Here is a 16,521-nt window from a genome sequence, read left to right as displayed (position 1 = left end):
TGCTGTTCCTTCTTTAACATCTAGAATCATTAATCATTACAACATGCGGGAGGATATTCAGGCGTTTAATTTCACGGGAATGGGGTGTAGAACGAGTCAAGTAGCTATCGATTTGGTTCAATACTTGTTCAAGATTCAGAAGAATAGACTAGCCATTGTTGTGAGCACAGAATCAATGGCAGGTAACCAGGGCAAAACTATAGGATGAACACTTTTTGACAAGTATTGGTATCGTACCAAACCGATGCCGACATAACACCATCGGTACTGGTACTGGTATTCATTTTTCATGTTTTTGGTTTTGGTATTTTTAATGATGAACCAAACAGACTAAATCGGTACGGTATTCGGTTTATATTTTTACTTGTTTTCGTTCACGGTATTTCTTTGGCGCGTTACTGGTATAGTACCAGTACGACATCGATCCCATCCCAATATTTACCAGTTTAGTAGCGGTATGGTATCAATCTCAGATTTTTTTGATGGATTAGGTGATTTAAAAAATAAAAAAAGTGGGTGTAGGTGGTTGACTAGAATTTAAGTGGTTTCATATAATAGCAGATTAGTAGTACACGTCTTCTTACTTTCCACATGCCTCTCCACGCCATCTAATTGTTGAACAAGTCACGCCATCCAATTGTTGAACAAGTGCCGTCCACGTCAACAGGGTGTAACATGTGGAATCCGAAATCCACTATATTCTCAAATAGCGGATTACACAAACTCCTTTTATCCAACATTTACCATCCGGAAACTCTTTTTACAACCCCAGACACAAGTCACAACCCCAGGAATCCTCTATCTCAAAAGTAGGATTATCACCACAAGAATATATGCTTCGCCAAAGACTCTTGTCACCCTGTGGTTCATTAAGAAGTTTAAATAGTCAAATGCTATTTTGTTAATTTTCTAAGTAAAAATGGATATTCTCATTAACTATTTTTCCATATAAATCTCTTTTTCTAGCCATCTAGTTATTAAATTCTTGTTTGCCACTGCAGGTGACTGGTACTGTGGAAGAGAAAGGTCTATGATGCTGTCTAACTGCATTTTCCGTATAGGAGGTTGCTCAATACTTTTAACCAACGATAAGGCTCGCAAAAATCAAGCTATGTTAAAGCTTAAATGTTTGGTTCGAACCCACCTTGGTTCTGATGATGAGGCCTATAACTGCTGCATGCAACTAGAAGACAATGTAGGATATGAAGGTTTTCATCTTAGCAAATTGCTCCCAAAAGTTGCAGCTCGAGCTTTAACTAAGAACTTACAAGTGCTTCTACCGAAAGTGCTTCCATTTTGGGAGATAATTCGTTACGCAATGCAAAAAAACCGTTCAAAAATTAACCTTAAAACCGGAATAGAACATGTGTGCATACACCCGGGTGGAAGAGCTGTGATAGATAAAGTGGGTACGAGTTTGGGGCTGAATGAATATGATCTTGAACCTGCTCGAATGGCATTGCATCGTTTTGGCAACACGTCGTCTGGCGGTTTGTGGTACGTTTTAGGGTACATGGAGGCAAAGAAGAGACTGAAGAAAGATGATAGAATATTGATGATTAGTTTGGGTGCGGGTTTTAAAAGCAACAATTGTGTTTGGGAGGTCACTAGGGACATGGATCGACCGAATGTCTGGAAAGATATAATTGAAAGTTATCCTCCGGAAACAGCGATCAACCCGTTCTTGGAGAAGTTTGGTTGGATCAATGATGAGGCTTTGGATTTTGTTAGACCTGAGGATGTACTCCATATGATGGGCATGGTCTAGACAGTTGGTTTTCAAACAATCAATATGGGACTAATGTGTAAAAGTATTATTAGCAGTTTGTTTAAATAAATCCGTAATAATACATACAGATCTAAAAATCTATAAAGTATAGGATTTTACTAGAAGAGAGTCCTTATAGAAATTCTCGCCGATCAAGATAGAATATTTGCGAAACTTGATTACAATGGGAAAACTATGCCCTTCTTTATTACCTAACGGTAAAATTCAAAAACTTCTGAAAATATGAGTGTTGGACACGATGAAAAACATTGGTCCAAGCCGCTAACCACTGCATATTTTTGCAATTGACATTGGCCCCTCAAGCAGTGGTCGGTCTTAAAGTTTTCTGGGTATATAACATGTTCGATGTGTAATATAAACTTACTAGCTTTTGAACCCGTGTATTACACGTGATTTATCAAATAATAAAAATAAATTAGATCTTTTATTTCAATTGTGATTGTCAAAATACTTGTAAATTAATTTAATGTAGATTCAATGAAAAAAACAAACGGGTGATTAACAAAAAAAATACTAAAATACCATGGTTTTAATGGAAACGTTAAGAAATTTTTTAAAAAGTACTAAAGTTGTGTAATTGGTCAAACCTCAGGTATGAAAATGAAGCTTAATTCAATAATAAATAAAATCCACACTATGTTATAACCCACATGATAAAATGGTTTAGACCCATGATCCATGAATAGCTAGAATGAATGAGATGAGTGATTAGGAATTAGGAGAAATGTAGGCTTGACACCTAAGCTTCAACATTTTCTTTTATTAGTATTGTACGATTAAAGCTGCTGATGCTCTCTTTCACAAAGATATTTGCTAAATATTTCTAAAATGTATTCACAACTAGTAAATTACCCGACGCGTTGCGCCAGGACTGGTCATGTTACTCCTAAATCTCAAGACGCAAGCGTTAAAACAAAAAAAATATTTAAAACGACGTATATATGGCCGTTAAAACTCGAACGTTGGTAAACCCGAGCATTGTCGGTACCTGGCGTTGTAGCAGTGAGTCGACATAAATTTTGGTCGGTTTGACGGTTTCAGTTACGGTACAATATAAACAATCTTGGTAAAGAACCTGAGCATTGTCGGTACCCGGCGTTGTGGCGGTGAGTCGACACGAAATCGGTCCGGTCAGTTATGTTTGTTACGGGACAATATAAACAATGTTGGTAAAACCCTAAGCATTAAAACCCAAATAATAAATTCGTAAAAATAACATATAAAAAATAAAATATATAAATGACGTTTGTTTCGATCGATAAAACCCGTGCGTTAGTAAAACTCGTGTGTTGTCGGTCCCGGTGTTACAGTGGTGAGTCGACATCAATTCGGTCGGTTTCAGTTACGTTCTTTACGGTTCCGTAACTAAAACAAAAATGTCCGTAAAAATCCGGTCGTTGGTAAATCCCGCGCGTTGTGTGTTCAAGACGTTATGGTGTGAGTCAACACAAATAACTATTTAATCATCAACTTAAAATAAAAAAAACTAAATATATATATATATTATATATATATATTATATATAATACTTGGACAATCAGGCGCCGCCAAAAGGACCAATCATAGTCCAGCGACGCCAAACTTTCATTAAAAGTGCGGAAGGTTAATCAGGCATCATGTGGTGGCGTGGATAGCCGAAAGACAAGGGTACATGCACCAATCGGCGGTGTCTCGATGGTTGAGTGTTATGTGCCTAACGTCCAAGGCTTGATGCAAAACTACTATCGAGTCGGGGGTCTCAACGGAAGCAGCCTCTCTATTCCTAAAGGGTAGAGATAAGGTTTGTATATACCTTACCCTCCTTAGACCCTACCATAGTTTTGCTATTAGTGAGATATACTGAGTACGATGATGATGATGCTGCTCTTAGAATCGAATAGTACTTATGCATAAAGGCATGTAAAAAAGTTGTGCTCGATGAAATGGCTGCAAGTTTGTCGTAACTTATTGGGAGGCTAAATAAATGTTTTTATAAATATTTGCTACGATTAGTGGGCAAATGACCATCATTTTTTAAATATTTAAAGACTATCGGGAAAAATCATATCAGATTTTTGTTACAAATTTTTAGACTTGTAAATCGTAGGACTTCCTCTTTAGCTAAAAGAGTCCTTCCAAAAATTCTCTAGATAATTAAGGGTGAACCAAGACAAATTTACCCTCCTTTGTACATGTAACTTGTTTAAAACTCTTAAAATTAAATGTGTCATTTTCTCATGCATTATATTTATATATAAAAAATAGTAATAATAATAAAGAGTGGGGGGGGGGGGGGGGGGGTAATTGTGAGATTAATAGAAGTAGAAGGAGTAAGAATCGTGGACTTCTGGCCACCTTCTTCCTTGAATTGTCTTGTTCTGTTGTATACTCTATTCATTCATTACTGTCACACAACACATACTAACTTTACCCATTAACTAATCACTTCATTCATCCACCTTCTCTTCTCTCTCAATCCAAACCCATGGATTCATCACTCATCGATGAAGGTTAATTTACATCTTATTTAATCATTTTTGCCTTGTAATAATCACATGCCTTATCTCCAGATTTTTCTTTTTTTGTTTTGGTATAAATCAATCAATTTGAAGATTAGCAGATTATTAGGGTTTTATGTTTACACTACCCAAGTGAAACCATGTACTGAACGTGGTACGGAGTTTGTCGGTTATCTGCCATTAAAGATACCGAAACCAAATGGTACCGATACCTAAAAGATGATGCAAGTCATCTAGTACCAATACCGGTACGGATTGTGTTTGGTTGGTATCTGTACGGGGTACTGGTATTTGGTAAATAGTAAGTGATAATGTGTCAGTTTGATGATGATTCCATTGCTTGCAAGTTTCCTGATTTGTCATCATGAAGACTAAATTTATTTTGATTTGAAATCTGATGGGGAAACCCTAATTGCTATCTCTGAATTCGTGTTGTAGAACTCGCTAGGCGTTGATCGGGCGGTGGGGGCACCGGCTAGCGATTAATAGGGAATAATCGGGATGAAGCGGATTGGAATTTTATATGTAGTTTTTCAAAATTATATATACACACACACATATAAAAATTTTTCCAAAATTTTATTTATAATTTTTCAAACTTATTAATCGGATTGGATTAATAAGTTTAATTATTCGAATACTTCAAAGATTTTGACCAAAATTTAACCGATTTGAACAATTTAGACCGGCTTTGACCGATTACCGATTTTTTGGTCCGATTAGGTGAAATCGAATCTGTAGCGTACCAATTGGTGACTAATCACGATTTTTACGACACTGCTCTGAATGATTATTCTTTAACAGGAGACATACCTATGCCTTTAATAAAGCACAATCAAAACCCCTAGCTCTCATGGTGAGCCATCACCATCGCCTTCTCCGTCCTCTGCAACGCCTCCGGCTTTAGTACTTTCAAACTCCGGGAAGCGGATGGATCAGGCGGGGAAGAAAAAGTATGTCAAGCAAGTGACAGGTAGACATAATGATACCGAGCTCCATCTAGCAGCCCAACGTGGCGATTTGGCGGCTGTGAAGCAAATCCTTGATGACATTGATTCACAAATGGTGGGAACTTTAAGTGGAGCTGATTTTGATGCGGAAGTTGCAGAGATCCGTGCGTCTGTGGTTAATGAAGTGAATGAGTTAGGTGAAACCGCGCTGTACACTGCTGCTGATAAAGGGCATCTTGAGGTCGTGAAGGAGTTGCTGAAATACGCGGATAAAGAAACGATCACAAGAAAAAGCCGTTCTGAATTCGACACGTTACATATTGCTGCTAGCCAAGGACATGAGGGTAAGGTTATTCAACTTTATTTCATTATCAGTTTGTAAAAGTTATTACATGTTAAAGTGAACCCTTCACAATTGCAGCTGTTGTTCAACTGCTACTTGACCATGATCCATCACTCTGCCAAACAAAATCACAAAGAAACGCAACGCCTCTCATAACAGCAGCTACGAAAGGGCACACTTCAGTTGTTAAAGAGCTGTTATCAAAAGACCGTAGTTTGTTGGATATTACAAAATCCAATGGGAAAAACGCATTGCATTTTGCAGCACGGTCCGGACATGTTGAGATTGTGAAAGCTTTACTTGAAAAAGATCCAATGTTGGCTAGAAAGACTGACAAAAAAGGTCAAACCGCGTTACATATGGCTGTAAAAGGTGTTAGCAGTGAAGTTGTGAAATTGCTACTTGAGGCTGATGCTGCTATTGTTATGCTGCCCGATAAGTCGGGTTTCACTGCATTGCATGTTGCTACAAGAAAAAAACGAGCCGAGGTAAGAGTTTATATGTACTGTGTAGACCCGTAAACGAACTAAGCGTCGGGTGGAAGTTTGTTATGTTCGTTATTTAATAAGTTAACGAACATGAACAAAAATTTTTGTTGATGTAGTTAAACAAACAAACATGAACACATGTCTTGTTCATTCATTTATGTTCATGAACATCCTTTTAATTAATTTTGTTAATGAACGAACATAAACGAACACGAACATGTTCGTTTTTTTAACGAACGAACACAAGAACCCTGTTTGTTTAATCGTTCATGTTCGATCGTTTTTCCGTTAAAGTTAAGGTAACGAGCACAGGCATGCTTTGTTCGTGTTTGCTCGATTCGTTTACAGTCTTACTTATGTGCATCGTTTTTCAATTGTTTTTGCAGATAGTAAACGCATTGCTTAGCCTCCCCGATACGAGTGCTAACGTGAATGCTTTGACCCGAGATCACAAAACAGCTCTCGACATAGCCGAAGGACTACCATTATCCGAAGATTCTTCAGACATAATCGAGTGCCTTACTCGTTGTGGTGCGGTTCGTGCAAACGAGTTGAACCAGCCAAGAGACGAGTTAAGAAACACAGTGACTCAGATTAAAAACGATGTCCATGACCAACTCGTGCAAACTAGAAAAACGAGAAAAAACGTGGATGGAATCGCTAAAGAGCTCAGAAAGCTCCATCGTGAGGGGATTAACAACGCCACGAATTCAGTTACTGTCGTGGCGGTGCTGTTTGCAACAGTTGCATTTGCCGCCATTTTCACTGTCCCTGGCGGTGATGATATCAATGGTATGGCGGTGGTGGTTGACCACGCTTCGTTTAAAGTGTTTTTCATATTCAACGCGGTTGCACTATTCACGTCCTTAGCGGTTGTGGTGGTTCAGATAACCCTGGTTAGAGGTGAGACTAAGGCCGAAAGACGGGTGGTTGAGGTGATTAATAAGTTAATGTGGCTAGCTTCTGTGTGCACATCGGTCGCGTTTATGGCTTCGTCTTATATAGTAGTTGGTAGAAAGTATAAATGGGCTGCCGTTTTAGTGACAGTTGTGGGGGGTATTATTATGGCGGCGGTTCTTGGAACCATGACTTATTACGTGTGTAAGTCGAAGAAAACTCGGTCAAAGAGAAAGAGGGTGAAGAAGATTGCGCAAAGTGGTTCGAACTCGTGGCATCATAATTCTGAGTTGTCTAACTCGGAAGTTGAACCAATTTATGCTATATGATGATGTATATTATAGTCATTTGTATAATGTTTATAGGTAGGTTTATAGTAGTCAACAATCGGCCCTGTATTATGAGGTCAGAGTACACTGTCGTTTGTTCAATCGCCATGAGAACTAGTTGACCCGCGAATGATTTCGAAGAGTTGGGAGGGTTTTGTATTCTGATATGGGTTCAATCATAAATTTAGATCTTTGATATATATGACCGGTTTAAATAACTATTAGCATGACCGATTTTCTTTACAGCAGTTTGCTTATTCATGTTTGGATCCTTTGCATGTATTCGAATCGGTAAGGTAAGCAGTAAGCAGTCTCGCTTTAATTAGTCGACTGTCCAATCCGTTTTTTAAAACATTGTCGAAGACCATAAAAAATATGATGTTGGTAAAAAGTCCAGGATTCGTCATTGAACATTGTTCGCTCCCGCAGCTCATCAGTTTAACCGGTCCATGTGGACTGTTTTTCGCGTGGTTTATTATTAACCTTTTGTGTAATCGACAAGATAAGTTTTACATCAATCGATTCGTATCCTTCTTCAATCAAAAGCCTTAAAACATCGATTTGAAACTTGGAAAAAAAAACTTAACTTCGTTAAGTGTTTTTTAACGGAGGTCCATTGAGACAAAAATAGTTGGAAGATTGGACCGTTGATAGTGATTTTTAAAGGTAGGATTATTATCAGCTAATACACAAAAGTTTGAGATTATATATACATACACACATATTATTTAAAAATAGAAGAATTACTCTCTTATAAGGACAAATCACTAAATTCTAACTGAAATAATAATTTGTATAAAAAAACGTGGTACTTTTTAAAACAACATGAACTACAAACTCTTCTCCAAACTAAAAATTAATAATAATACTCTGACTTTGGGATCAATAAAGTTTAAGAAACATATATATTATTGTCCCAATTAAATGATATCTTGATCCGTACGTACAAGTTTTATTAATTAACCATAACAATGATTAATCCGATCACCAAGTAGGAGTTTCTATATTTAGGAGTAGGGTTGTTTCAAGTAGCAAATGACTTGCAACTCGCTTGTAATTAGTTCGGTTAAAGTGCACATGTAATTTAGCAAGAAATGGTTTAGCTCAAACTACTTGACTCGTGAAGTTAAATCACTCAAATAAATTCCATCGATCCTTTATTTTGAGACTTGTATAAAAACAAACAAAATTATTAAAACCCAAAACCCAAAACACGTCAAGGTTTTTTAACACGTAGGATGGACACGTCAGCTAAAACATAACGGAGTTAGTACTCGGTTAGTCGTGGACTGGTGGCAGACACATGTGTGAAAGTTGGGACCGTTGGCAGTTAAAGTGTTAGTTGGGACCAGCGCCAGCAAAAATAAAATACTTGGGACCAATAAAAACCAATAATCCTATATTTTAAGTATACATGTGAAAAGTTGAACCTTAGTTTATAGCATTAAGCAAAACAGGTGTTGGTGGATGACATCTTAACTTAATTTAAGATTTTGGGCCACGCATTGATTAAACTATTAACATTAAAGCATAATTATAAGGGTTTTTGTCTTCCATATTTTTCTGCTTTAAAGTGAATGTTTCTTTTATATTTGTTAATCTTATCAGGTGTCTTTCAAATGTTATCAAAAGGCATACATGTATATTATGTATATGTTTAATTATGATTGATTTAAAACAATATTGAAGTACTGAACTTATACCTTAATATCTGCTTGATATTCAATAAAACTAGATAACTAAATAAGTATATGATACAAGTTAGAGCCTAGAGGTTCATTGAGGCCGGATTTTTTTTAAAAATATACGAGTTGCTAGTTTTATTCAATAGAAACGATAAATGACCCTTCGGCTAGACGTTCTCATCCACAATTGAATTCGTAATTTGTAATTGAAGAGGTAGGTCCCAGCAGAGTTCAGTTGGACCCGCAAGACTCACCTTGAAAAGGGACGTCTGCGCAGAAACCAACTGGAGCCGCAGGATCCACCATGCTCAGAGACGTGACGTCCTTACGCGCAGTACGCAAGCTGTTCCCGCAGGAAATGCCTCCCAATGGTGAAGTAATCTGCCTGTTCCCGCAGCTGCGGATACAAGCCATCAGGGAAGGCCACCCGCGCAGCAAGGCTACACGCACAAGGCACTTAGCTCTCATTCACTCAGTGTCACCTGAAGGAATGAGCAAAGCCGGGAACAATCCCGCACAAAGGCGGGAGGGGGAATACTCCCGCCCAAAAGCCAGTCCGTACGATACGGGAAGATCTTTTGTACTGTACCTGACGAGGTATGGGCAAAAGATCTGACTAAAGATACGACAGCTTATTGACAACAGTATGGCGAGCAGCATGCTCCTATACTGTATGTCACTATTAGCCGCTGCCTACTCACCAACTCCTGTCATACCACGTGCATAGCCGGCAGTTGGTGGAAAAGGAATAGTACACAGCAGGCCTGGTCACTGTCAGCCGCTGCCTACACACCAACTACCAGCATGGCACGTGCGTAGGCCACAGTTGGTAGAACAGGAATACTATTCAGCCGGCCACACCTCCTTGGAAACCTACCTTCGGCTATAAATACCACAAATGGTATGACCATCTCATCTTATCATATCTTATCATATTATCATCATATTATACCTGATATCTGCTCTAGCAATCTCTTAATATACTTTTATATTTAAAGAGCAATCTAGTCTGATTCTCACGCCGGAGGGTGGTCACAAGGAGGAACCCCCCCCCCCCCCTTCACAGTGACAAGCTCACGGTGTCTGTTTTGCAGGTAATCAGAAGAACCATCTTTACCAGATCTAACCCCTCGTGGGAAACATCTATCTAACCCCCAGGTTACTCGTAATCTGCCCAGGGTTCACTTAGTGTTTCTTCATTGGCGCCATCCGTGCATAAAGCTAGAACTTCATTTTTCTCCAGTTTTTTCAAACTTCTGGAAAGATGGTTAAAGAAACTCCGGTAACCACAACCCCAGCTACTGGGGGGAATACCGGCTACACAGTTTTTACAAACACTACCCCGGTTACCCAAGCCGGGGCAAGTGAAGTAAATTTTACAAACACTACCCCAGTTACACAAGCTGGGGCAAGTGCAGTAAATAATCGCTCACTGGGATTCATCGGTACCCAGTTAGAGAAACGAAGACTCCCCCGCCAAACACTCGATGAAGTTAAGGCATGGGCGGAGGCACGTCAAAAGGAATTCCAATCTGAGTTGGACGAACGCTTGCGTTCCGTCCAACAGGCTGACGAATTCGAAGAATACTTGGACGACTCGGAGGAATCCGACACCGACGCGAACCCTCGCCATAGGGAAAAAGGGAAGCGTAAGGAAACGGACTCCCAACCGAGAAGGCATTTTGGAGAAGCCTTCAAACCAAAAAACACAGGTGGAAGTCCACGTGACTTCTCCAAAACATTCAGACCAAACGTTGCAAATGCGGGAACGTCCAAATTTGCAAGGGACATTGCGGAAGCAATTGCCCCAAAAAGTGCCAAACAAATGTCCAGCATAGGCACATATGATGGTATATCTGACCTAGATGATCATTTGAACAGATTCATAGCGGGGGCAACCGTCAGTAGTTGGACGGAACCTACGTGGTGTTACATGTTCCAAATGACGCTTGTTGGGGCTGCTAGAGCGTGGTTCGATCGTCTACCGGTCAACCACATCTACGACTGGGCAGACTTCCAACAGAAGTTTAGCCAACACTTCAGCCAGCAAAGAAAGTATACCGAGGAGCAATGGACAATCCTCAAATGCATTCGAGAGGAAGATGAATCTTTGCTAGACTTCATCACTCGCTTCAACTCGAAGAAGCTAAGTCTGGGTAACATTAGCGAAGATCTTGTTCGCGCTGCTTTTATTCAGGGCGCGAACGACCCAGAGCTCATCCTCACCTTAACGGGTAAAGATGGCATGCCATCCACATGGGATGCCATCATGACAGCAGCTAAACGCTTTGCGGAAACGGAGAAGCAACTGGGTAGAGATCTCCCTCAGAGCACAAACCTCTACACCCAGAAAACAAGGGAAGACAACGTCCTTACCGCCCGATTAAACAAAAAGCGAAAGCTAGGCATTTGGCAGTCAAGGGTAAACTTTGACACCTCATCCGGCTTGCAACATCGGTTAGGCGGAAGGGATAACGTACGGTCGAACCAGAACTCCAGATGGACGCCACTCACCAAAAGCGTCACCGAGATATTCGCCACTGAGGAGCTCCCATGGCCAAAGCCTCCAATAATCCGACATCGTCACAATGCTGATCGGAGCAAATACTGTGACTTTCACAGGACAAAAGGCCACAACACCGAAGAATGCATAGACGTAAAGGACATGGTCGAAGCATTTGTCAGAGATGGGACGCTCGTGCACCTCGTGGCGCAATGAACGCTGAGCAGGCTGATGCGTGTAGAACCCCAGCTGGGGAAAACACGAATATAAATTCTAGCTTCAATGTGGAGACTACATGCTGCGTAAAGAACGAGATCCCGAACCAGGTGCGTATCGGCTCGATGGCACTCCCATCCCAACAACATGAAAGGGAGCTCATTTACACAGTTTGCATGTAGATCAATTCCAAATTTGTAAAGAAAAGGCCAAGAGCCACTTCTAATGGAAATGATTCTCCTTAGAACATCGACGCTGATGATTTTACATTTAATACTTTATGAACTATCAACACGGATATGCCGGTTTTCACCGCATAATTACGTGAAAAGTCGTTGCATGGGGAAGGCGGCAAAACCCGCATAAACCCAAAAAACGGCAAACCTTCACGCAGGTCAGTTAAAGGGGAAAGGTTCAGTCATCCCAATAAATGAAAGTGCAGGTCTATCCGCATGAATCATGAGAGGAAACTGAACACTAACCTATTAACAACCGCGCGTCGAACGGTTAATTTATTCAACATTAATATGCCGGTTTCCACCGCATAATTAAGTGGAAAGTCGGTTGGGGAAGGCGGCAAAACCCGCATAAACCCAAAAAACGGCAAACCTTCACGCACGTCAGTTGAAGGGGAAAAGTTCAGTCATCCCACTAAATGAAAGTGCCGGTCTATCCGCATGAATCATGATAAACTGAACACTAACCTATTGACAACCGCGCGTCGAACGGTTAACTTATTCAAGAAAATTTCTAACAAAAGGATGAGGAAAACCTACACGCAGGTCAGATATAGGTAAAGTTTAGCCATCCTACTAAGTGCAAGTGACGGTCCTACCCGCATAATCACGAAAGAGGAAGCAAAACTTCACACCTATTATTTACCACGTTCAAAGGTTAACTTATCCTAAAGACTTAGAAATTTCAAAAAAAAAAAAAAAAAAAAAAGATGAGGAAAACCTCCACGCAGGTCAGATGGTAAAGTTTAGCTATCCTACTAAGTGCAAGTGACGGTCCTACCTGCACAATCACGAAAGAGGAAGCAAAACTTCAACCTACTATCTACCACGTTCAAAGGTTAACTTATTCTAAACACTTGGAAAATTGCTAATTTAAACTAAAGTATTCAAGTCATATAGCGTTTATAAAGCAAGGAATCCAGAGAAAATAGCGGTCTTACCCGCACAAAGATCTTGCACATTTTTATTTTCAAATATATAAGTTGATGTAGGTGGCAACCATATCAGCATAAATAGTATTTTGGTCAGAGTCATGATTTCACTTTCCTGGTCTTTGTTGTTTCTTTGCTTTCATAACTTTCTTTGACTTGAAAGTTGAAATGCACTTGAATCAAAAGATCCATCTTTGCATCAATGACTTTGATTACTGTCTGCCCCTAATTTTAGTATAAATATGATATGGTTTTATGATAGACAATACTACAAAAAGTCGGAAATTAACTAATGATTAAAGGTAAATTAATTCACATAACCATTCATCATTTGTTTTAAAGATTTAAAGTTATAATCTAAATCACTTTTGGCATTTACACCAACCACCTTTGATAATATTTTTGCTTATTTTGAAGTAATTTAGCCTAGTGCATTGGAAAGAAGTTGTTAATCAAAATATAACATAGAATAGACAATAAGACAATACTTATCATATTCTCATTGTAATTTGGTTCATAGTCCACATGTTGTAAAGACACCAAATTTCAAACTTATAACATTAATATTTCTTACTTTCCATCAACCCGGTACTTGTCTTTCTTGATCATCACATACAATTCTTGAAGTTGCTAAACAACAAAAGCCCATGTCACTTATGGTCTTATTTCTTGAATGTGACCTTTTGCAATGAGCAATTGCACTTTGTATCTGGTTTTCTATCTCCGAACTCGTGTTGATTCTTCTATGTTGAACCTTCAACTCATTAGAGCCGTTCGAATGACTTGATTTCGAAGACGATGAAGGCACGGCTGGTGAAAATCTCTTTATAATTATACCAAAAAATGATCTTCTATGACGACGAGCGCCGTTGTTACTATCATGTTTTTCTTTCTTCTTTCCACTAGTTCTTGGAAACTTGCTTCTAGAATCATCTGAACCACCCACCCGATTTACCGAAGAAAGACTTGAGATAATCCCTAGAAGCTTTTAGTTTCGACCCGAGAGAAGATTGTTTAGTCAGGCTAAGCTTTTTAGTCCAAGACTTTTTAGGGTTTTCAGTTGTGTTATCAAGAAAGTAATCTTCTGGATAGAGTTCCCTACTAACCTGACATGAACCCGAAGGTGACACATTGCATGACCCGAATGGGGTGTTTGAGATAGGGGTAGCGTACGTGCTCGTGCCTAACGGGGTGCTGAAGAAGTCATCAAAAGTGTCCTTGTTTTTGTCTTGGAGGATCTTTTCAACCATTTGTAAGCGCGGTGGGAGATGAAGGGGAAGTAGTTTTCCATTGTAAAAAAGCTCATCAGCTGGAGAAGTTGTGGTTAACTCTCTATCTGATGAGCTGGAAAACATCTGGAACTCAAACTCATTTGACTTCGAGGGACAAAAAAGATTTTTGTACGCGCTTACCTCCATATCTATGTATTCTTCATCATCTTGTTCAATATCGTTGTAACAAACGGAACCTAAAACCAAATCAATGGCCATAATTGTGGGAATGTTAGGGTAGGGAATAGTGTGTTTCAAGAGGGTGCTTTAATGTAGAAAGGATTTAGAAATGCCAAACTGTACGTGGTAAAGCTCTTATATAACCTTTGCATACACTTTAATGTATGTGTGATAAGTAGTATATTAAAATAAATTGATGATTGTACTATTTGTACATAAATATATTAAAAGATGTTTTTTTTGTGATCTAACTTGATGCTTATTTTGGGGGTTTCCTATTTTGAGGTGCACGAGCAACTTGAAATGCTAAAATAATCGAGCCGAAAATGTTAAAATCTTATATGACATGTGACTGGACAATATTTTAATAAAGGTATTAATGGCTAGAGGCCTAGAGTTTCATGATTATATAAAAATGATTTTGGTAGTTCCTCATGTGTAGATTAAGTCGATCATTCTAGCTAGTTGTTGTTCAAGTGTTCAACTACATAGCTAGAGTTTCAAGACTGCAATACTAGCTAGATAACAATCGAATACAAAAGAGATATTCGGTGCTTGCGTAAATTAGGGCCATCACTAATTATTATCTTGGGCTTTAGGGGCTTTAGTGGTAAACGGATCGCTTGGATTCGTGCTTGTTTGTCGCATGCTAGATCTTTGGTGTTGGTAAACGTAATATAGGTTTAAAAAACCCTATAATCATGATGAATTTGTTCGGTTTGTGCCTGGCTTTCTTTATAGTCGGGTGTTTATATATAGTTGCCAACTTAAAAAAAAACTAATTATTATCCAATTGTGTTAAAACTTATTCTCTTGTGATTGTTTATTTCTTCTTTCATTAATGTAGTATTTTTGAATTTCGTAAGTGACTCGATATCTTTCTGAATTACAAATAATTCGCTAGTAGATTAAAGTATTTCGTTCCTCACAACCAAGAAAGCATAACTCCTATCACAGTTTCCCTCGCCGGCAAGCACCTAGATGGTGAGGAAGGAAAACTAACTAGCAACGTTTCTCAAAGCATGGGAGATTTTGGTGTGGGAAATACTACGAGTGTTCCAATGGCAATTAAGCAGTTAATTTCGATACCTAAAACTGTAATTCTGCAACATGATAACATTTACTAAAGTTCCTCAGCCGTACCGACCTCAACATCTTTATCGAATTTCAAAGTCACTGTCGTCGTATTGTTTACTACCAAGCGACGGTTTCAAAGATAATTTAGATGTTTAACTAGTCGATATTTTATATAATGCTCTTAAATTTCACTGGTTGTTTATGTTCAAATAATTACAATTGGTCTTCTCAAAATCATTATGGACGATTGACATCCATTTTCAATAAGGTGCACATAGGTATGGGAAGTAGTTCCAAAATGCTATTAAAAAAACGGTTTGACTGATCAATACTTCATTTATTTAAATGATCAAAGATTAAGTTGCATGCACACCGAAACATAAACAACACAAGATTTAAAAAACCATCTCATTTCTCAATAACCTTATTTTATGGTAGAAGCATATGTGGGATACACGCAAAGAAAGAGTTTGAAAGAATGAAGTATCGAGTGGCAATCGATCAATGGAAATGCATATAAAAAGAAAATTGGCCAACAATCTCTTTATGCTTTTCCTAACTTTTACTGGATTCCTGCTTTGTTTTTTTCTTTTTAACCTTCTCCACTTCTCTTTGTTATATTATTTCTTTTGTTTTCAACTTGTGTTCGGCTTTCTCGATATTATTATTAATATTATTTTCTTGTTTTTATTATTATGAATCAATGATATTCAAAATACATTTGAAGAATAAGAATCATATTATCACAATCATTTTAATTTAAATTTATAAAAGGTCCTTTAAAAAAAATTCTATCTGCGGTAGATTAACTGAAAAAAGTACTCCCTCCGTCCCAATTTAAATGTCCTAGTTTGACATTTTCGGTCTTTCTTGTTTAACTTTGACCGACAATATTTTTGTTTGTGTTACATAATACTTGATGCAAAATATATGAATGGATTGGGTTTTAAATGTATTTTACATTGATATAATTTTCATCAAGTATTATATGACACGAACAAAAATATTTTCGGTCAAAGTTGTAAAAGAAAGACTTGAAAAGTCAAACTAGGACATTTAAATTGGGACGGTGGGAGTAACAATTAATGAAGCTGCAACTGACATAAACAGTCGTAGACATAGCGACC

The 16,521-nt window shown here is 38.5% G+C and overlaps 2 protein-coding genes and 1 pseudogene across 2 annotated transcripts; 2 read left to right on the top strand and 1 right to left on the bottom strand.

Annotated features, from left to right (window-relative positions):
- Positions 1-4: 4 nt before the first annotated feature.
- On the top strand, positions 5-1,768 carry LOC143600545 (3-ketoacyl-CoA synthase 19-like; the record flags this gene model as incomplete). The annotated part of the gene is made up of 2 exons (XM_077078203.1): positions 5-182; positions 1,002-1,768. Coding segments are annotated over 2 exons (945 nt in total), but the record flags the coding sequence as incomplete, so codon positions are not given.
- A 2,466-nt stretch (positions 1,769-4,234) lies between these two features.
- On the top strand, positions 4,235-7,533 carry LOC143600551 (ankyrin repeat-containing protein ITN1-like). The gene is made up of 4 exons (XM_077078208.1): positions 4,235-4,278; positions 5,092-5,581; positions 5,659-6,068; positions 6,455-7,533. The coding sequence occupies exons 2-4, from the start codon at positions 5,218-5,220 to the stop codon at positions 7,292-7,294; spliced, it is 1,614 nt and encodes a 537-aa protein (XP_076934323.1). The 5' UTR covers positions 4,235-4,278; positions 5,092-5,217; the 3' UTR covers positions 7,295-7,533.
- A 5,913-nt stretch (positions 7,534-13,446) lies between these two features.
- Positions 13,447-14,356, bottom strand: LOC143600544 (putative membrane-associated kinase regulator 4 pseudogene; annotated as a pseudogene).
- Between the last annotated feature and the right edge of the window lie 2,165 nt (positions 14,357-16,521).

This window comes from Bidens hawaiensis, unplaced genomic scaffold (assembly GCF_021521415.1).
Source record: "Bidens hawaiensis isolate Kalapana, Puna unplaced genomic scaffold, B.hawaiensis_p1.1 tig00054268_1, whole genome shotgun sequence".
Taxonomy (NCBI): Eukaryota; Viridiplantae; Streptophyta; class Magnoliopsida; order Asterales; family Asteraceae; genus Bidens; species Bidens hawaiensis.
This window is presented reverse-complemented; position numbering and strand designations above follow the sequence as displayed.

Excerpts from the sequence above, each read along its gene's own strand:
- LOC143600551 (XM_077078208.1), top strand. The coding sequence starts at position 5,218 with ATGGATCAGGCGGGGAAGAAAAAGTATGTCAAGCAAGTGACAGGTAGA. Across the intron at positions 5,582-5,658 it reads TGCTAGCCAAGGACATGAGG|CTGTTGTTCAACTGCTACTT; the intron begins GTAAGGTTATTC and ends TCACAATTGCAG. Across the intron at positions 6,069-6,454 it reads CAAGAAAAAAACGAGCCGAG|ATAGTAAACGCATTGCTTAG; the intron begins GTAAGAGTTTAT and ends TTGTTTTTGCAG.